Below are 22,126 nucleotides of genomic sequence, written 5' to 3'. Positions count from 1 at the left end.
ACATATATAATCTCTACAGAAGTAACTGTCTGTAAGCTACATCAGACTTCCTCTGACTACAAAAATAAGGAGAATTCTACTGCAAATCTGCCAAAGGGTAATTTCTGTAAGAGAGAGCAGTAGAAAACCTTATCTTTCCCCGAGGGGGTGGATGATGGTTTTGAACTATTGGCTCTGTGGTTGCCATCCCAATGTGTGACCTCCTGTGCTGCTACAAAAGAACTGATACCTTTAGAGACTGCGCTTATAAGGGGAGTATAAGATAAAGGTTTACACACCAAAGGAAACACCCTTTGGTGATGATTGAGGTGGCCTGGGAGAAGATGAAGCAATAGGCTCGTGGTTCGATGTAGGCTTCTCAGGTGAATGCGGAGCTTTCATTTTACAAAGGGGAGAATAGAAATATGAGTGAGGGTACAGCAAGCGGTTTAGAAGATTGATCATTAGTGTAAGATGTTGACTATAAAATTATAAAATTGAACCTTAAATTGATCTGGAAAGTAAGTCCCCACCTAATTTGATTTTTAAAACAAACAAAATTTATATTTTGCATTGGAAAAATCTGCTACAGAAGATCTGTTTAAAGTATTTGTAAGCTCTGTCCGGGGATAGAGTTGCACCTCGGTGTTTGGCTCCACACGAGAAAGAATTCACGCCGAAGCCGGGCTCGTGATCCAAGTGAGTTTAATGAGAGTTAGAAGAAGTTTCAGGTTTTACACGGCACCCATAGGATTCCGCTCGACCATGCAGCCTGGCAGAGCCTACTCAGCTTCACACAAAGATCTCTCTCCCAAGTTCTCCTCTAAAGTTCTGTCTCAAGTTCTTTCTCAAGTTCTCTCCCCAGTTCCTCCTCTCTTCCCCTGGCACCTGCCTTTTCAAGGATTCCAGGGGAAGGCGTGGTGGACAACCCCAGATCGACCCCATAGGATGGATTGAATTCACCTGGGCCAGGTGGGCCAATCCAGGTTTAACCCCCACCCATGCTCACCCCAGGAAAACCTAGGCCTTTGAGCATGTGTAGTGCGCCACCCTTTGTTCTCGTGCTTGGCTCTCTTGGGTATGTGTCAATGGATATCCCATCTCTGCCTACCTGCCTAACATATTCTAAAGTAAAGCTGTTACTCTGAAAACTAAAGTGTACCTAATCCAAACCATAGTACTTTCATATTTCACATGCATTTAAAATTTGGGTAATGAAAAGGAATACCAGACAACTGATGCATTTGAATTAGGTGGTGTTGAAAAATATTGAAATCATGGTAGATTGCTAGAAGAACAAACACATCTGTCTGTCCAACTGTCTTGAAAGAAGTACAACTAGAAGGGCTCTTATAAGTGAGAATGGTGCAGCTTTGTCTCCATACTTTAGACAGGTTACCAGGAGGAACCAGGTCATGGAATAGAACATCATGCTTAATACTAAAGGGTCATTGAGAAAGAGGAGGATCTCAAGATAAACTGTTCCAGTGACTGTAACAGTGTTTCAAACAGATCATCAATTGTCCTGATGACACATGATGGGGCAAGGCTTCCTTCTGTTGTTAGGGACACGATTGCCCATAGATTCAAAAGAGTCCAATCCAACTCAAGGCAACCTAATAACACAGGAACAGCTTCTTTTTGATATTTCAGAGCCTCATAGCAGGTTGTTGCTCTTGTGGATATTTGAATAGCTTAAAAATTATCCTATTTCCTCAACCCATCCATACAATAATCAGAATATGTAATAGATATCTGTTTAGACAAAGAATATTTTAGAAAATAATAAATTAGAAATACTATAGCCACCTTATAATTATATAGATTCATTCTGAGAACAGATCAAATAAATGAAAATGTCAAGTTCCTAGTGATATTCTTAGATTCAGAATCAATCAAATCTCTATTTAATATATATGTGAAGTAATAAAACTTATGCATATTCTATTCTTAGCTGGATCTTATATTACTTGTAAATAAATTATTTCTAACTATAATGTGTCTTAGTATAGGAAGCAATTAAAACACAGACTAAAAATGTTTAAAGAATATTTATGAAAAATTAAATAATATTTGGATTTGAAAAAATACTATACAAGCATAAAATAAGAAGAATATTTTAATCTGCCATGAGGGACTTTAGAAAGACTCTTTATGTTATACTCAAGTTCTGTTTTCAATAATATATAGTAACTTATTAGAAAATGGATTTGGAAAATATTTGAAGAAATAAACAACTGGAAGCAAACAGTCAGAAAAGGACAGGAATGAAAAAGCAGGACGTGAGCCACCGCTCCTGTGTGTATGTGCATGTGTGTGCTGATACATAGTTACATGACTGAGAGAAATTGATTGTGTGTCTGGGTTATTGAGGGTGAGAAAAGTAATAGGGAAGGCATTAAAAAGACTATCATGGAGATTTTTAATGAAATTCCTATATTCCAAGACTCAGGAGATTTCAAGATAACATAGAAGTAGAAAATCACTTGACTATGGGAATCAGTCAACAAGAACCTCATTATACTGATATAGAAAGGAGCAGAGGGGGTAGGGGGGTAGACATGTCCTTTGAGGAAAATGATTTTCTCTAATATCATATGCATGATTTTGTCTAATACCACTAAAGTCATGTCTATATCAGGCTTCTGAAGAATGAAATATCAAAAGGTTGTGTATTATGAGGGATGTGGTCTATGGATCAGGGGATGTAAAGACTCATTATGTTATGTAGTATAAGAGACTTTACCAGGAGAGAGATAGAGTCAAAGTTGGGAGAGGGAAGTATCAGGCATTGATGACTCATCCATTCCTTGGACTCCAGCTGGATTTATCCATGCCTTCTTTTTCTCCCAGGCATATTCCTTTCTCTTGGCTTTTAACATAGGAACAAGCCCTCCCTATCAGTCTGTGCTTATGTAACATGAAATTCCTGGGAGACTCCCTCTCAACTTTTACCCCGAGAACCACTGCTCTTCCTTCAATTTTCAGTTTTAATTTAACTTCATCCAGAAAATCTGCTGGTGCTCATTGGGTGCCCTTTCATTCTATTGTACTTCTATTATAGCAATTATTCAATTTGCATTTAATTAAAGTCTCAAGAAATTACCTGTTTTGCATTCAGTTTTTAACCACATTGTATATTCCATGAGTCTAGAGGTCATCTGTCATTAGTTGTCAGATAAATACTGGTTATAGCATGGGAAAGCAGTATCCTTGAATGCAGAGGAAGATAGAAGAATGACATTCCTAAAATTAACCCGAATAGGTAAAGTATGTATAAGACAATAGGGCTGTGGTGAAAATAGCAGACATATTATTTGTTTTTTTAACTTAGTCATTTGAGGCTTTACACACTTTTTAATAATTCCTGAAAGCAATGAGCTCTCTTCACAGAAACACACAGACACACATACCATAAATTCAAATCAAAATGAAAAAATGGTGTGGGGTCCATGTGTAACCTACTTTGGCTCCCAAGGCTGGCTGCCACATTTAGGCTTCAGACATGCCTCAACCTCCTATCTATATTTATATAACAGTTTTATTGACATATAATTCACATACAATACAATTCATAGTTAGAAAATATTTTAAAGAGTTGTACGATCATCACATCATTTTAAAAACATATTCTCCTCATGTACTCATTGTTATTCACTCTCCATTTTTCCTCAGCCTCTCCTGGTATACCCCCAGGGAACCTTTAATTGAGTTACTGTCTCTGTAGATTTAACTATCCTGGATTTCATATAAGGAGCTACCGAAAAACATACCAGAGAAACAAAAGAACCTACAACCATAACAAAAAGAGGTAAATCTCAACAAAAAAACCCAGAAAATATTAAAAACTAGAACAAAATTTAAATGGGTGAAGGGGAGATCAAATGCTAAGATGTGAAATTTTAACTGAACTGCATCTGTAATAATTCACCACTTTCTAATGCACTTGGCATGATAGCAAGATTATTCACATCCCTGGTCTATGGCTGACTCACCAGTTTAATTCACCTCTATTTTCTCTTCACTTAAAAAAAAATAAGCAATTTAAAAATGCATCAGAAGGGAGCTTAAATGACCAGGTATTATGTTTTAATTACTTCTGTCTTCATAATCGATGCTATAATGCTGTCTCTGATAACAAGGCTGTTCACACCCCTGCACTGTGATCAGAGGGGGTCCCAAGAGGCTTAACCTATGTGTGGACCCTGAAAATGGGTTTTGGGTTTGCTCTGTTATCCATGGCCTCTGCAAACCGGGTGTTCACAATGTAAGCTGATACCATACTTTCTTGAGGATTTGGATTTTATTATTTACAGTCCTTTTATCCCACAGGTTGGTGTACTTCTTCCTGTGGACTTAGTTGATGACTCATTTAGATGGCTGCTTATTTGAAAACAAGACCTTAAAAACCCAGGCACGGTTCTTTCTGATTGCTGGGTACCATATGATTTCTTCATTACACTTTTCTATATATCAACCATATCTTCAGTGGTCTCTTCATGAGTGTAATCATCAAGCAAAGCCATGTCATAAGAATTAATTGTTCTTAAACTTGGGCTAAAGTTAAGTGTGAGCCCCAAATCTATTTATATATGTAAGATTTATATATGTCTCTGGTTCACTTTAGAGACAATATTATTTTATGATCGAGAGCTTTATCAATCATCCTTCTCAGGTAGAAGATAATTCTATTAATAGATTCATTAATACGTTCCAATTGGACATTTACACCTAGTTTCTATTCTTCCGATCTAAGAGACCTCGGCCATGTGCTATACTGCAACTTTGAACTCCGTCTTTTTAAGGTGCACATCATGTACAGGCCACCCCAGAGGAAGCAATGTAGAAACCCCAGTAAGTGAACTGGACTTTACCTCAAACTCACCTGTAGCACTTGGGACTTAAGGCTGAAACTCCCCAGTATAAGACAAAGCAGATGCCTGCTATCCCAAGGTTATGGAAATGGTGGTCATTGGACTGTCGTTAGGATCTCTTGACCCGTAGTGTGACCAATGAATGGTGGCCCAAGACATCCTATATTTATGATTTCAATGCTCTCCTTGTTTCATAATTACATGTATTAAATTGGTAGGCATAATCGATATTATTGAAAGTTTTCCTTATCACCAAGCACCAATGAGCAAATAGTCACCAATCTGTTTAAATCAACAGTTCATGTACTGTGGCTGTAGCCAGGATAAATGGGTATAAACTTCTTTCCTCCTTCCTTTGTAACCCTCTTCTGACACCACCCATCTTCCCCAGGATACCATGCTTTTCAGTTGGTTTTATATTCAGTTTAATGACCACTCATAACCCACAGATTATGCTCACAATTATGGTGTTTATTAGGGAAGTCAGCACTTACAATATGCTCAATATACAGTTGTTCCCTCACACAGATGTATTCTCTGATGTGCCCACAGACAGGCCTCTCGCAAGCCCTCAGCATCTTGTGCGGGCCTCTGCTCTGCTTGGGAAAAATAACAAAGCTCTTTGGAGCTGCCAATAAAAGGCCCAAAATATCCTCAACTTGAAGGTGCTCCGCTGCAACTCCATTGGTTAGCAACCTCAGCTTCCCCCAATTAAGTACCCAGAGACACCCTGCTCCAAAAACACTCCGCTTCCCTTGTTTGTTGGCTGGGATGTCCACCACTTTGTCTCGTGCTCTGATTCTGTTCTGCTGGTGCTCTTTCTCATCTACGTTTCCAATGACACAGCTGTCCCCAGACCAAGGTGGTTCAATGCACAAGAATCCTGAAATTCAAAGGATGAATTCAATTCCTCTTCTTCTTTGATGGTAATAAACTCCTAGCTCCTGCTTCTGAGATGGCTGATTTTATATCAAGCAGGATTACAATCACAATTAAGACTGTTAACAATCACTCCCTGATTAATCATATTATACACTCAATAAATTCCTTCATCCCTAACCCAAATCCACCAGGAAAATAAAGGTCTTTTAGTAGGTGAATATGGAAATTATATGGCTAGAAGAGTCATATGAAACAGTTTACTCCATTAAAGGAAAAATGATAAGGAGTTCTACTTGAAATGTTACTTTTATAAAGCCTCATTTTAATTAGAAAATTGAACTTGGATCAGACACTAAAAAGTAGCTGAGTGCTGTCATATTTTAAAGTACTATCATTGAATAGTGACCAGAGGCTTTTCCATATTTTCATTAGAATGAGATGAAAACAGTGAATTAAAAATTTTAGAAGGAAAATTTTTGCATAGATGTGTTAAGTGACCAATTTAAGCTTGTTACAAACAATTTAACCATTGGGAGGGAACTGTTACCTTTGAAATACAAGTCTTTCTACCATGTTTAATATTTTAATATCTTTCATATTTTTGAGGGATATAGAACACAGTTGATATTAAAAGCATGTGTTTTTAAGCTATGTTTTACTTAAAATGTAGATTTTTTTACATTACCTTTATGAAATGTCCAGTCTTTAGACTCTGTAAGGTGTGGTGCGTAGGGAAAAGGATGCTTCAGTGAGCCACAGCATTTACTTGTCTTGTTCAATTTTGGCATTTCTTAAACTTTGATTTGTATTCCTTCTCATTTTTAAAATGTAGAACGAGGGTTTGCTGAAACGCATTTTACAAAATTCACTTATATTTCATTCCATATGACATCCAATCAGTCAAACTAAATCTACTGCCGTTCAATGTATCCCAACTCTTTGAGGTCCGCTGCCCAATTCTCAGACTGTAAATCTTGGCTGGAGTAGACAGACAAGTGTTTCCCCACAAGGTGCCTTCTGGGTTTGAACTGCCCACCTTTCCATTCAAAGCCGAAGGACAAACCTGGAACACCACACCACCAGGGTTCCTTTGCGTATGGCAAGGTCTCTACAAATAACACATAATATTTGTATTCTTCCTCCACACCCACGCTTCCTAAAAACATAAAACTTGGTCAAGAAAACACAAGGGTTATTTTTCTCCTTAATTAGTTATTTATGTAACCTAGCATTAGACTTAACTCCCACCCAAACAAACAATGTAGTTCCAGCAATTAATGACACACCCAGGCACTCTTCACACCGTTTACAATGAAATATTCTACTTTCTGCATATGCCCACCCTCTTCTATCTGCATGTCTAATCTATCTATCTATAATGATGTATTACATTAGGAAAATCTGCTGCACAAGATCAACTTACAATGTTAAAGATTAAAACTGTCACTTTGAAGATCAGGTACACCTGGTATCTTCAAATATCTCATATGCATGTAAAAGTATCCAGTGCATAAGAGAGACTGCAGCAGTGTTGATACATTTGAATTATGACATTGGGGCAGCATACTTCACAGACTCCCAGGAAAAAGTAAATCTCTCATGTGAAGTAGAAAGAGAATGCCCCTTGGCAGCGAGGATGGTGAGATTTGTTTCATGTACTTTGGGCATGTGATCAGGGGAAAACAGTTCCTGGAGAAAGACATCAGGTGGGTAAATTAGTGTCAATGACAAAGAGGAAATGTCTCAAGCAGAATCTATCGCCACAGTGCTGCAAAAGTAGGCTGAAGCATAACAGCAACAGTGACCTGGAGCTGGAATGAGCAGTGTTTCATTCTGTTGTGCAGAAGGACGCCGTGAGTGGGACCTGACACAGCTCAGTAACAATGTCTGTATCTGCCTGGAAATCATTACCATTCTCTCTCTCTTTTTCCTATCTATCAGTTCATCCTCAGATGTCGCAGTTGTTCTAAGATCTTCAAACACCAGCATACCTAAGGACATAAGCAATGTATAAACTGATTATATTTTACAAGATGTTAGTATAAGAAGATAAAAGATTTTTGAATGAGAAATTGTGGAGTATTTATGATGTATAGAAATATTAATAGAAACTTAATAATAGAATAATTAGTAATTCAGTTTAGTATGGAGATATCCCTATTCAAAAAACTATAAATAAATAACACTATTTCTCATGATTCATTTAGAATAAGTTCTTCTTTCATACATAATCTATTCTATTATTTACTTTACTTCTACTTTATTATTGATTAGAAATTTCATGTTTTTTAGAAATGATTTTTAGGAACACCTCAAAAGCCTATTTTCCTAATCTTCACAGCTGTTATTTTTATTCTATATGCTTTATAATTGAATTGGTTGGCAGTTAAGAAGATTACTAGCACCAAACTCTAGGAGTATTCTTCATATCCAGAAATATTATATAAATATTGTAAATGTATTATATTTCATATGAATTATACATATATTATATAAATTCTATATTTTGTATTATATAAATTATAAATATAAGTATATCATATAAATATTATATAATTTGGTTCTATATATATATATAAAAACCTTGGTATTGAACCAAATTTTATTAACACTTTAGTATTGGTCAAATGACTTATCCTATAACTTTAGATTACCTTTTCTGCAAAATGAGTTTCTAATATATTCTTTTACTTCTTGATAATTGAGCATTATTGCTATGAAGATATATAATTAATTTGTAATGTAACTGTAATATCCCTATTCCTTGGAAATGTTATTAGATGTTTATTTATTATCTTTAATCCTTTTAGTATCTCAGAGATACTATCAAACCTGCCTCAGGTATTAGGTAATGCTTAGGAAAGAACATTAAGGAGGTTGGTCCAAATGCATTCCCAATTACAGAGTTAAGAAAGAAAGTTAAGTGGATTGAGGAAAATATATACATGCATACATACACACACACATACATACATACATATCAAAAAATGCTCAAACCCACTACCTTCAAAAGTCCAACTAATAATGACCCAATAAGACAAGGTAAAACTACCTCATCAGGTTAGAATGTGTGTAAATCTGTACAAAAGCAGGCTGACACATCTTACTCAGACAGTGACTAGTGGGTCTGAACCTTAAGCCCTTTCCACACTTTCGGGGAGTAGTCCAGCACTCCAGCCACTCTGCCATCAGAAACCTGGGGGGAAAAGACTAGATTCAGAATAGCATGAGAGGTCTTCAGAAAACAGTGTCCTGAGGGACGGGATGAGGGAGTTCTCCCATCACATGTTCTTTTTATTCTTAATTTGGGAAAGAAGAAAATGAAAAGGAACACAGCTGTTTTGGAATTGGTTCTGGATCATGGTGACCCCAGGTTTATCAGAACGGGGTTTGTGGCATCTCATTTTTCAGAAGTAGATCACCAGGATTTTGTTCTGAGGTATCTGGTGAGACAAGAAAAGCTAATCTTTTGGTTAGCATCCAAATGTCTTAACGATATGGTTCATTCAGGGGCAGATCATTGAGTTAATGCTTATTCACACTGTTCAGCACAAGTCATTTCTGCTCACATTACATTAAAGGAAGGCTTGAGAAAAATCCAAGATAGTTTTCTTGTTAAGAATCAAATCAGTTATTAGGAGAACATTCTGTTATTCAAACTCCCACAAGGAAGTTGACTTTCCCTCCTAGCCTTCAAACAATCTCAGGTTGTAGAACTGTGTGCCAGCACAAAAGAACCATAAGGGTTGGCAACTCTGGGATTCTTTAGGTTAAAATCATGTTCAAGAAATTATCAGAAGGGTAGGGAAGGAATAGGTAAACGTGCTGTCTGATTATCCATAGAAAAGGGGCTTATTAGAATCAAGAATTTGGGACTAGAAGGCATCAACTCAGGATCAAAAAAATGTGTGTAAAAATGCAACTTGGGGGCCGAGGTATTAGCAAATTAACTATCTGCTCAGGGGGATAGAAAGGGTGGTTGAACAAGAGGATGTGGTGTCATTTAACTTCCTTGTCTTCCTTTATCCCTTCTCTTCTCTTCCACCCTTCTTCCCTCCCTTTTTCCTTTTAATTTATTTTCTAATTTTATTTTCCATTTGAGCTGTTTTTCTTGTAAATATGTTTTTACCTGTCACTTTGGATGATTTTATGGTCACTGTCTTGGTCTCATGTATATGCAATAATAGGAGGAAAGGATAATTCTGAGACCAATATGAGTACACTGAAGCAATGTCAAGGTTCCTGATGACTTCAATCAGTTCTCAATAACTTATACATATGTTATTCCTTCAGAAGTTTTTATTAGACAAAATATAAAGATGTAGGAGAATTGAAATATACAACCAGAAATGTAATTCAATAAAATGTTATAGATATTTGTATTTCTTGAATAGAGACTTTTAAAATGTATATTCAGTGTGTGTGTTTGCATATGTGGATGTGTTTTAATCACTTATGCACGTGACCACATATCAAGGCTTGATATAGTTAAATTGTATTTAGTAAGCTTGACTCTACATAGAGGACAAATTTAATAATAGCCCCCAATACAGAAACGAGACTCTTTGGGAAGGTCATTACTAATTTTAGGGTAACACTGGTTCACAGTGACTAGTGATCCCTTCCCCTGCTATTGTATTGAGATGGATTTGGAACAAAGACATTACCATTTGACTCCAAGAACTAAATCACTTGCTTTCCCAATAATATCTGCAAGCAATATGATTTTGTTGCTTCACTGAACCTTTCAAAATCTCAATTTCTTTCTGTATAACATAATATTAATAATACCTGCCTCACTGAGTTCAGATGAGATTTTATAGATGAAGCATTTGTGATTTTTTTAATAAATTATACTCTGGTCTTAATAAAGAGAGATTCTATTTTTAAAATAATTGCAAGGTGGTGGGAAGGCAATGTGCAATAAGGAGACTACATTGACCATAAGATCAGAAGTGTCACGAGGATTTGGAAAAGAGGAATTTTATAGAGCTAATAAGTCTAGAAATAAATGGATATGGGGGAAATGGAGTTACAGGATTGAATAACAAAAACTAGTCTCTTCTTAAGGAGCTGTTAACAAAACACCCTGTGCTGACTCAAGCTTGGGGTCAGTCAAAACTCAAGGTTATAAATATTTTTTAAAAGTTTGCTTAACAAGTATTTTGTTCTGACTGATAATGAGGAACCAACAAATAATTTGTGAGACAAAAAATAGGAATCAGGAGGGTCTATGTTTGGCCTTATTATGCATAAGTAAGAGGGACAATCTATGAGTCTTGTCTACTTGATGCAGAAAAGGATTTTTTTTTCAGAAATCATTTTAAAGAACATAAATGGACAAAGAATTTCTTTACCTATACTCTCCAAGTACTGTCAGCATTATCATTGTTTGTTTAAATAGCATTGAACATTGTCTTCGCCAGAGTTGATATTAGATGTGGAAAATGGCGTTGTTTGTCCTTGACTTGGAAAGCACGTGTTCTCGCTTCTTGGAAGTATCAATGGGAATTCAAATAAGTCAATTAAACAAAACAGCAATTTTAATAATTATATTTATTTTTATGATTTTTATTTAAAGACAGATATGCGACCATGCTTTCATAGGCACAAATGAGTTATATTCATTACCTTACTGAATAAAGCAGTATTCCTAGGTTCCAGGGAAGAAGACCTACCATTTGGAATCCATGACTTCATGACTCATATGTTTACAGAGTAAGACAGAAATTCATATTTATTTAAGTAAAATTAATCTTTAAGCAATAGGTACCCCTGGTTTGTACCTAACATATGCTACCCATATGGGCCATCATGTCAAATCTGATTTTCAGCAACACTGTTACAGAGCAGGAGCCCTGGTGGTGTGCGGCTACCCACAAGGTCGACAGATCAAAACCACCAGTTTCTCTGGGGGATAAAAATAGAGCTTTTTCTCCTGTAAAGAGTTACAGTCTTGGAAATTTACAAGGCAGTGCTATCCAGTCCTACAGAGTCACTGTGAGCCTTCATCAACTCAGTGACAGCGACTTTTGTTTTGTTTTTCTCGATAGAGCACCAAGACTAGAAATCATTATGGAAGTAAACACTCTCTGTCTTTCTTGCATAGAGAAGCTGTTGGGTTTGAACCACTAATATTATAGAGTAACCCAATACACCACAAAGGTTTCTCCAATAAATGTCAGGTACTTATATTTAGTCTTCTTCCTATCTTAAAACAAACCAATAAAAACCAGGATGATTTTGGCACTCTTGGCCACATCTAAGAGCAGAAAATTAGAGATTTAAAACTCATATCGATTTTCTGAGACCCCATTTTGTGTAAGTGCTAATCCCAAAACAAAAAGTCAGCACTCATTATGCTATTAATTAATCAGACTCAAAGTTTCTTTCCAAAATGCCATTCTACTGAGAACAAGTTTGAAGGTTGCATTTATTATGTTTAAAAGAAATCAGCTCCTCGATCATTCAATACTTTATTTCATAGTTATAGAAGCTTAATTTTCCATGCTTAATCAGTAAAGTGATATGTGATATTTTCTATTGCTAGAAGTATTACATAGACCTTATGTTTTCCTGAGGTGAAATTTCATGGATAACTTCATTATTTATATATAAGATGACAAAATAGAGAATCCACTTGTTTAAAAAGTAAACACTTTGGGTAGTCCTTGGAAAATTTATGGAGGATTCAATGTTATAAATTAATCTCTCAATTCTCTGAAAATATGATGTAAATAATGAATGGTTCAAAGACACATAAAACTGAATACACACAAACATGAATAAATCTATAAAAGACAGAAACAGAGAGCAAGAGAGAGACAAAAGAAGGAAATAAAGAAGCAATGGATTCTTTTATACTGTTCACAGTTCTTGTCTCATTCTGTCCACCAAACCCTGGTGATTAGAGATATAGTAAAGATAAGAATTCAAAAAATAAAAATAAGAACTCAATTTTAGGATAACATTAAATACTAAAAATTTGAGTGGTCACCGATGGAAAATTGGGTATTATTATTTTTTGCTCCCCTAGCTACATTAGATTTTGTTTCGTTGGGTTCTGGTTGCTTATGTCACATTTTCAATTTTAGTTTAATGGTTTCATTCCCCATATCACTCAAGTCACTTTGATTGCAAATAATCAACATTGACATTTTATAAACCATATATACTCTAGTTATAGTATAAACCAACCTTAATATCAGCCAAAGCACCCAATTTTACCTCAAGAACTACATCAAAAATGTGCTGAAAAACTCGACTTGTATTCAACTATATACGGTGTGTGTGTGTGTAGAATTCATTGAAAGAACATCAGGAGCTCATAGTATTAAGAAGGAATGGGGAAACAAGAAGAAATGGGGAAATGGGGACTGGCTAAAACAGAAACAAGAACTAGAAAAACAATTGTTTTTAAAACACTTGGACAATGCACTGTGCTGAAATAAATGGCAATCTACTTTAAATGCTGCTTCTTATCCTGGAAAATACCTGAGATCCCAAAATGCCGCAATCCATGATATAATTTAGGTGATGTGCCCATATCTTTTGTAGGACAGAGAATCTAATTAACAAAACAATATATGGGATAATCATTTAATGAAGAATAGATAGCTCTCAGAAAAGAATTCAGAGACTCATAAAGTTAAAAGGAATGAAAAACATTTGATAAGGAACAAATGGGAACTCCTGAGAACCTTTTAGTCTTTGCTATCAAGTTTGAAAGACACTGCTGCCCCTGAGTGAATGCTCAATAAATGTTTGTAGATTTATTGTTGGAAATAGTTTGAATTACCACACTTTGAAAATATCCTAACCACTAATATGGTCATTTCCCTTTAGTCAGGACTGGCCATTTATATATACCTTTGATCATCTTAAGGACTATTTTATAAGTAAACAATTAAAAGGCAAAATGAATCAACGAACACTTAAAACCACTGCCATTTGGTTGATTCCAACCCATAGCAACCCTAGCTAGGAATTCTGAGAGGGAATTTCTTTACAGGATCCGACATCCTCATTGTTTTATTTTGGAGTGACTGGTGGACTTGAACCACTAACATTAGCAGCTCAATGCCTAACCCACAGCACTTACAAAGTTCACGATGTGTATTAGCTTCAGTGAACGCAGTGATGAATAAACACTTCATCTTCTCTTTAGGAACTACCAGTTTTTGAAGAAAGGTAGATGTATAAACTAATGACGAGGGTGAAAAACCTGGAATGTTTATGTTCACCACATCAATTGTATAATTTAAAACTGATATCAGACAAAATTTTCAAAGATATATTTTATTTTGCAAACTTACTCTATTAAACATCACTTACAGCACTAAAGGTATAGTTTTCAATTCATATTTATATGTGATGAGTTTAAAGGCAAAATAAAAATGGTTTGTGAACTGTAATTGTGGCTATGTAAAATATTTATTCCTGTGGATAAGGACAAAGGCTGGGAGGTAATAGAGAGAAATGAAGTAGTTATTGCTAGCATAATGGGTGCTTTCTAGTTTTCAATTCTCTTTAATGATGTTATACAATAAATGAGGTTTACAAGAAAAAGTTCGGGCTATTTATTCAGTTATCTGTTTGTTCAACAAAAATAAAATTACACCAAAATTGTTTCTTTCCCTGTTAATAAAACCTATATTCAAATTTATTTTTGGTGCTTTGGTTCTCTTTATAAATATTCATGGAAATCTATCCCATTTATTTCTTCCTCCTGTACTGTATGACTTTGTTTCTTCAAGGAATCTCTAATTTGGGGGCTATGGAAGATAAGTGTTGGGTGTTCAGTATATTGTGTCAAGAAAATTTCTATTTTGACTTTTGTTACTTTTATTTTCCAATAAATTGGCATTATCTAACAGGGCATATCTATTTAGTAGTCAGAAAACTTTAAACATCTACTAACCATATAAAGTCACCCTCCAGGCACGAGCCCTGATATTTATAAAGCTTTCTCAATTTCTGATTTTGTAGAATTCTTCAAAATTTTAGTAGAGCTGATTGTTCTTTCCAGTATATCTCCAGTGGTCATTCCCTTTTGTAGCTCCAGTAATAACGCCGTGCGTCGTCCCAGCTACTTATTGTCACCCCTACCACTTGTCCGATAGTTGATGGTACTCTGATGGCATGCTTGCTACTGCGATACTGATAGTTATGCCACCGGTATTTCATTTATGAGCAGAGCCACCCATGGTAAGGGTGTAAGTGGAGTTTCAAGACTAAGGCAACCTAGGAAGAATAAAAACATGGTCTATTTTTGAAAAATTAGCCACTGAAAATTATCCTTATGAATAGCAGTAAAGCCTGGTTTGATAAAGTGTCTAAAGATAAGTCCCTCAAGCTCAGAGACATTAAAATGTTATAGAATCAGAGCTGTCTATTCACGGCTGAGTTTACTTTAATCATATGCTGGAGCAAAGTCTTCATGATCTTCATAAGCATGTGTAAAATAAAGTTAAAGGAGAAGTTGCAGACATATATTAATAAGAAGAATTGGAATGTAGGTAATATGAATTTAGGGAAGCTAGAAGTCATCAAAAGTAAAACGGAATGCATAAAAATTATATAGGCTTGAGTGAGCTGAAATGGACTGGCGTTGCTATTTTTAATTGGACATTCAAATGATTTAGAGTGAAAGGAATGACACATTTAAAGGGAATAGTGTCAAAATGATCATCAATTTAAAGAAAACAAAAGTCTTTACATATGGACCAATAATCCATATCATGGTAAATGGAGAAAAAAGGACGTTTTCGAGGATTTCACTTCACTTACATCCATAATCAATGTCCAGGAAGCAGCATTAAATCACCTCATATGCACCAAAAAGTTAGACAATGGATTAGGATAGCAGGAGAAGAATTCATGTATTTGAATTTTGTTGTTGTTTTTCCCAGAATACTAAACAAATCTTCATTAGACTAAATACAACTTGAATGCTTCCTATAAATAACAATGGTGAGCCTTTGTACATGCTTTCAAGAACAACTAATGGTTGGGGAGGGATATCATGCTTGGTGCAGTAAAGTATTAACAAAAAAGGGAAAACATCCCAGATGGCCTGACACAGTGCCTGTAGGAATAGGATCAGGTATAGGAACAATGAATGGTACGATAGTATAGGAGTTGAAAGTGTTTTGTTCTGTTGTATATCATGCCTCTTTGAGTGAGAACTCACTTGGAAGCATGTAACACCAAGACCACCACCATCCATCTTGTTATTCTAAATGGCACCGTATGGATTCCTCCATCTTTATTCTCTTCTGTTTCACCTCTGTCTACATGCTGTTGCCATAAGCTAACATAGTCTCTGGAGATGGTGTGTTAGGCTGAGTTTTCTGAGGAAAAAAAATAGTGACACTCATGTATGTATAAAAAGAAATCTATATCAAGAGATATATTTCTTTTTGTCTATCTGGGTAGGGTTGCTTTTTGTTTTTTTAAATATTTTATAGGGAGCTCTTACAGCTCATCACAGTCTATATATAAATCCATTAGGTCAAGCACATTTTTACTTATGTTTCCATCATCATTTTCAAAACAGTTTTTCTCTACTTGAACCCTTAGTATCAGCTCATTTCCCCACTCCCCCACCTTCCTCCTTCATGAACCCTTGATAATATATAAAATATTTTTGGTTTTTTTTTCATGTCTTGCACTGACCGATGTATCACCTCTCCCGTTTTTTGTTGTCCACCCCCCTGGGAAGGGGTTATATGTAGATCATTGTGATCTAGATGGCTGCTTATTTATCTTCAATCCCAAGACCCCAGATGTTATATCTTTTGATAGCCGGGGCACCGTCAGCTTTCTTCACCACATTTACTTATGCACCCGCTTTGTCTTCAGTGATCATGTAGGGAAGGTAAGCATCATAGAATGCCGGGTTATTAGAACAAAGTGTTCTTGTATTGAGGGAGAACTTGTATAGAGGCCCAATGTTCGTCTTCTACCATAATACTTAACATATAAATATAAGTACAGAGATCTATTTTCTTATTTTATATATAAATATATTTACATATGTTTTTGCCTGTATTTAGACTTCTATAAATGTCCTTTGCCTCTTTGTTTTTTCCTCTATTTCCTTTTACTTTCCTCTTGTCCCACTATCAAGTTTGGCCTTCATTTGGGTTTCAGTAATTTCTCTCAGCTACATTGCCCTTGATCAATCCCACCAGGTATCTATGTCATCCTCACCATTGATTTTAGATCACTTTTTGTTCCCTTATCCCTGGGTTTGTTGGCATCCCTTTTCCTTCCCCCTGCCTCTCCATCTCCATCTCCCATCTCCCCACAGAACACTCAGTCCCATTTTATTCTCCTCCAGATTGCTTATCCCACCTATCTTATCTAAATAGACATGCAGAGACAATAATAAACACAAAAACAAGACAAAGTAAAGCAAAACAACAGCAGCAACAACAACAACAAAAAAAGGTTATAATATGATTAAAGAGGAGACAAGGAAGATATAAATAAAGGGAGTAAAGAACAAGAGAGAGGACAATAATTAGTTCCTCCTGGAATTCATACAACTGAGAGAATTTTCCAACTTTCCTTGCTTCCTTCCTCCCTTCCCCTTCCTCCCTATCTACTTTCTTTCTTTCTTTCACCCAGAGATGAATGTCTGGGAAAATTAAAAAGGAAACATTTCAATGAAATAAGGTGCTTTTAACCCCTCATTTTTCTCTGATATTCAATTAGTTTTATTAATTTTCTTTTTTGTGTGAAAGATTTTACCAGTTTTATTAAGTACCCTCAACTTTGACTTTAATAATCAGATGCTATTTTTGTATGGATATTTTCTTGGCAATTATTGTAAAAGGAGCCCAGGTGGCATGGTAGTTTTGGGTTGGGTTGCTAAAAGGAGGGTTGTAGTTTGAAGCCACCACCCTACCTCAAAGGGGAAAGAGTCAACTTTCCAATCCCATAAAGAGTTACAGTATCCAAAACCCATGGGAGAGTGGTACCCTGTCCTTACAGGCTAAGTTATAAGTTGAAATTAACTTGATGCCTGTGAGTTTTTTAAAAGGAATATAATTGTGTGGAAAACTGTGATGGAAACTGTAACCCAAAAATGTCTTCCCATGTCCCCAGTGGCTAGGATCCTATCCTCTATTTTCCTTGACATTCATTGTAATAATATTTCAGATCCAAGTTAGCATTCACTGGGTTTATTTTGTGTGTATTTAGCTATACAAAAGAAGCACATACAAATTTGAGTGTATAAGCTTAGCCTGCATATAATAGGAATATAGTGTTCCTAAAAGATAGATTTTAGAATATTATTTAATATTTACAGAGTGCTGAGTTAGTTTTAAATTATGAAGCAGAGATTTACAAATTGGTGAACTATTGTTGTAAACATAATCCTATCTTCTATGTAAACTACAAGGAGTCCTCGTGATGCTGTTGGGTAAGCATTAGACTGCTAACCACATGGTCAATTATTCTTTCCCCTCTGAGGAAGCGAGTTGGGGCTCGTTGCTACTGTAAATATTTGAAACCCAACATAGTATTACTATGAGTCAGCATGGAGTTGATGGTAGAAGAGTTTATGCAAATTACCCTGGCATGTTACAAGACAGTTTCATTATACAGAATATAAGATGTATTCTGTGCTAGTTTCATAATCTAGCGTCAATTTGAGGATTCAGAGTGAAGAGGTGGAGTCTAGCCTGCCAAACGGGTCGTAGCTTGATGGCCTCATTTGGAGGAGCCAAGACACATGCTCAGTCCCTGTGACGTATTCTCTTTGAAAAGTCACATGGTGACAGATTGATGGCAGTCAGAACCTCAAAGCTGAAGAACCACGTGGAGTCTCCTGCCAGAACTGAGATGCTTACACTGCCACTGGATCCACAAGATTTTTCACCCACTGACCTGTGATCGTCCTGTATTCAGCATCATTGCATGAGTTTGGGAATCTGAAGAGGAATTCATAGATTGGTATTGGACATATTGACTAATATCAGACTTATGGACTTGATTTGGACTGAGCTGAAATGGTTTCTCAATATTCAATTGCTCTGGTATATAAAGCTCTTTCTTATACTCATATGAATATCTATGAATTTGCTTCTCTAGTCTACCCAGACTAACACATATTCTTACTACTTTTGAGATCTATCTGTTTTAAAAGTAATGAGAAATCATAAAACTATTATTTCTTAGGGACTTAGGTTACTTCCCCTAAAATTTTATTCCTTGAGAAAAACATATTCCAATGGGAAAAATAATTTCATTAGCTATTACTAATGCAAAATTGAAGAGGAATATTTTATCCAGTTTCCAATTTAAGAATTGCTTAATGTATAAGATCTTTAAAGTCTCTGAGATGTGTTTCCTTAATTCTTTTTCTTTGAGAACCATGTTGACATAATGTTACCATTATATAATGTTTTATTATAAACCTATGAATCATCAATTCTTATTATTTTTCTTGCTTTTAAATACTACCTCTCTTTCTCTTTTTCTCTCTCAAGCCTCAAGAAAATGTTCCTGGAAATACTAAGAAGTCTCAAATTGAGTTAACAAAGGGAGAAAATCCAAGTAATACTGAGTTTGATTCTCAAAAGGCAAGATTAATTTTTAAAGTCTTATTGATATTCAATATGAAAACATGTACATAAAAACAATTCTAGTTTATGCCAACATAGAATGTTCTACGCATATGGGAGTAAATAAAAAGTGTTGCTACAAAAGCATAGGAATTTATAAAACAAAATTATAAAATTATGACACAATTTTTTTGAACATGTCCTCCATTCAAGTATATACATTTCTGAAGTTGATGTTTTCATCTCTTTAACTTTTCTCCAAAGAATTCTGTACTCTCCAATTTCCACCATATCAAAATGGGAATTTTGGTATCATTGAGGGTATCAAATATTGTTCCTTTGAGTTCTGAATTGGCACTATCAGGATTATATGGCCAGGTGTGATAACTTTCCCAATGAAACTCTCATAAGACAGCATTTACTACCCTTGAAAAATGATTAGGTGCATTGAAAAAAAATTTCACCACAATTTCCTGTATTATATTTTTAACCAACATAGTTTTCAAGTTTTTAAATGAGTTTTCATTATAAGCTTTCATGATTATCCTGTGTCCTCTGAAAAAATAAATGAAGATTACCCCTTGTAAATCACACACCTATACATACACAAAAGAGGTATCCAAACTATTCCTATGCGAAACACTCTACCTTGAAATAATTAACCCAACAAATCCCCTCAGAAGCCACTGTTTCTGTTGGTGTTGTTTTGCTTTTATTGAGAGAACTTTAATTACAGTCTTAAATGGAATAAGGAAAAGACAGTGACATATTATCCAGATGAAGGAGGCCATTAGCACAATGTCATAATGAAGACTGTTGATAGACAGTTTAAAAGGGCATGTGAGATCAAAGAAAACTGTCACAAATGCATGGTTGGCAAGAGAGTAATATATATTTACAGGTGAGATAAAAAGAGCAGAATGAGGCTCTGACTGGGTTTTGTAATTCTAGTAGACAGAGAATCTCACAAGATTCTTCCAGGGGCCTTCCCAGGCAATCAGGGCACGAGCCATGACTGTTCAATCTTCTACAGTGATCTCCATCAAGGACACAGCAGGAAATTCCCCAAAGCAGACTGCCTTTCCTTGAGCTGGTCAGATACCTGGAAAGTTTAATACGCAGGAAGTTTAATAAGCAGGAAGAAGTTGCAGAAGATGAGACCTTTGGCCCTATTCCCTATTACGCAAAGGCACTCTGGGTATTTCCAATGCACTCTGAGCACATAAATATTCACATCCCTGTGTGATGTTCAATGAAAATTCAATAGAGGCTGAATCCATGTGGGGACTCAGCAAATGGATTTTGGAATTTGACTGTCATCCATATCCTTCTGCAAACCAGGTGCCCTCAATTTAAGTTCTAATATAATTCCTCCAGTGATCAGGGACTCTGTGGTCTACAATCCTAGGATTGCTTAGACTGGTGTGCTCCTCCCATGTGGTCTTGAGAGCCACCTCACTTAGAAGGCTGTTTGTCTTAAAGGACAATCCTTTAGGACTCCAGATGCTACTCTTCCTCACAGCTGGGCACCGTCTTATTTGTTCACTGCAGTTTGCTATAGCAACCATATCTTCGCTGATAACTTCACATGGCTCGTAGCAAGCAGGGAAACACCATAGGAAGAAATTGTTCTTAAATTATGAAGAAGTCTTTGTTTTGATTAGACTTTTTAAAGGGACCCTACTTGTTGTCTGTAGGCATTGTCTGACAACAGAGACTTGTTTAGACAAGTTTTATTTGCAATAAACCCATGTATATATGAACAATACTGGCAAAATTGCTTTACCTAATTTTGAATACGGGCTGAAGCTTTATTGGGAAGTGAAGCCTGCTGGGATACTCCACAATGGCGAGGAGCGCTAACACAAAGGATGCATGGACAGATGCACTCTCGGGGTGGACGCTGGTAGATAGGACGAGAGGGCACTGAGTGACCTCCTGATTGACAAGTTTGGATGAAGTGGGGGTGACGTGGCTTTTGGTGTGCACAGGAAGGTGTGGGAATAGAGCGGGTTTCGAGCATAAGCAGGAAGCACAGAAATGAGCTGCTTGAATGATCTAGGTTCATTCGGCCAGACCTATTAATCCTGCCTTTGGGTAATAGGGAATAGGGCCAAAGGTCTCATTGTAGGCAGCTTCTTCCTGCTTCGCAGGGGTGGAGAAAGACTTGTAGCTGGTCGGTCTTGACAGGATCAGGTGGGCACTTTAGGGCTTGATAGAATGCAGCCATATATAACTTTGTGTAGCGTTCACTGATGAAGGTACCCATGTGCATGTGCTCCTGCAAAAAAGAAAAAAAAATTGAAAATAGTAGAACTGACCAGGCTGGAAGCACAAAGTTACACATATTAAACCAAGAGGTCCTGGGAGTAGCAGGGGGGCATGGGGTCCAAGATTTCCAAGAAATAAAGATGTTTTCCCATATTAGTCCTACGTTTCCTAATTCCTTTAGTTGGTGTTAGATTTATTCCTTTTTCCAGAATTTTTTGGCATAACAATATAGTGGGAGTTCTGAGAGATATTATAACAACCCATACTTAAATTAGATCAAGAATAATTGTCCAATTGTTGCCACTATCATTTTCAAAACATTTTCTTTCTTCTTAAACTCTTTAGTAACAGTTCCCATTTATCTCCTGCCCCCCAACCCCAGAACCCTTATTGTAATATTATATATTTTCTTTCTTATTTTTTATTCCATGTCTTACACCATCCAATGTGTCCATTTAACTACAATTATGTTATTCATGCCCCTCAAGTGGGGTTGTACAATCATAATTGCTATCAGTTCCCCTTCACCCCACCCTCTTGTCC

General features: G+C 36.1%; 1 protein-coding gene across 1 annotated transcript in view; it reads left to right on the top strand.

Annotated features, from left to right (window-relative positions):
- The window catches only part of LUZP2 (leucine zipper protein 2), a 297,788-nt gene that overhangs the window by 224,444 nt on the left and 51,218 nt on the right, over window positions 1-22,126 (top strand). Inside the window, exon 7 of the mRNA XM_075548401.1 lies at window positions 19,238-19,330. Coding sequence (XP_075404516.1) covers window positions 19,238-19,330 — 93 coding nt within the window. The remainder of the gene's footprint in view (window positions 1-19,237; window positions 19,331-22,126) is intronic.

The sequence above is a fragment of the Tenrec ecaudatus genome, chromosome 4 (assembly GCF_050624435.1).
Source record: "Tenrec ecaudatus isolate mTenEca1 chromosome 4, mTenEca1.hap1, whole genome shotgun sequence".
In the NCBI taxonomy this organism is placed as follows: Eukaryota; Metazoa; Chordata; class Mammalia; order Afrosoricida; family Tenrecidae; genus Tenrec; species Tenrec ecaudatus.
Note: the sequence above shows the minus strand (reverse complement) of the source record. Positions and strands in the feature narration are given on the sequence as shown.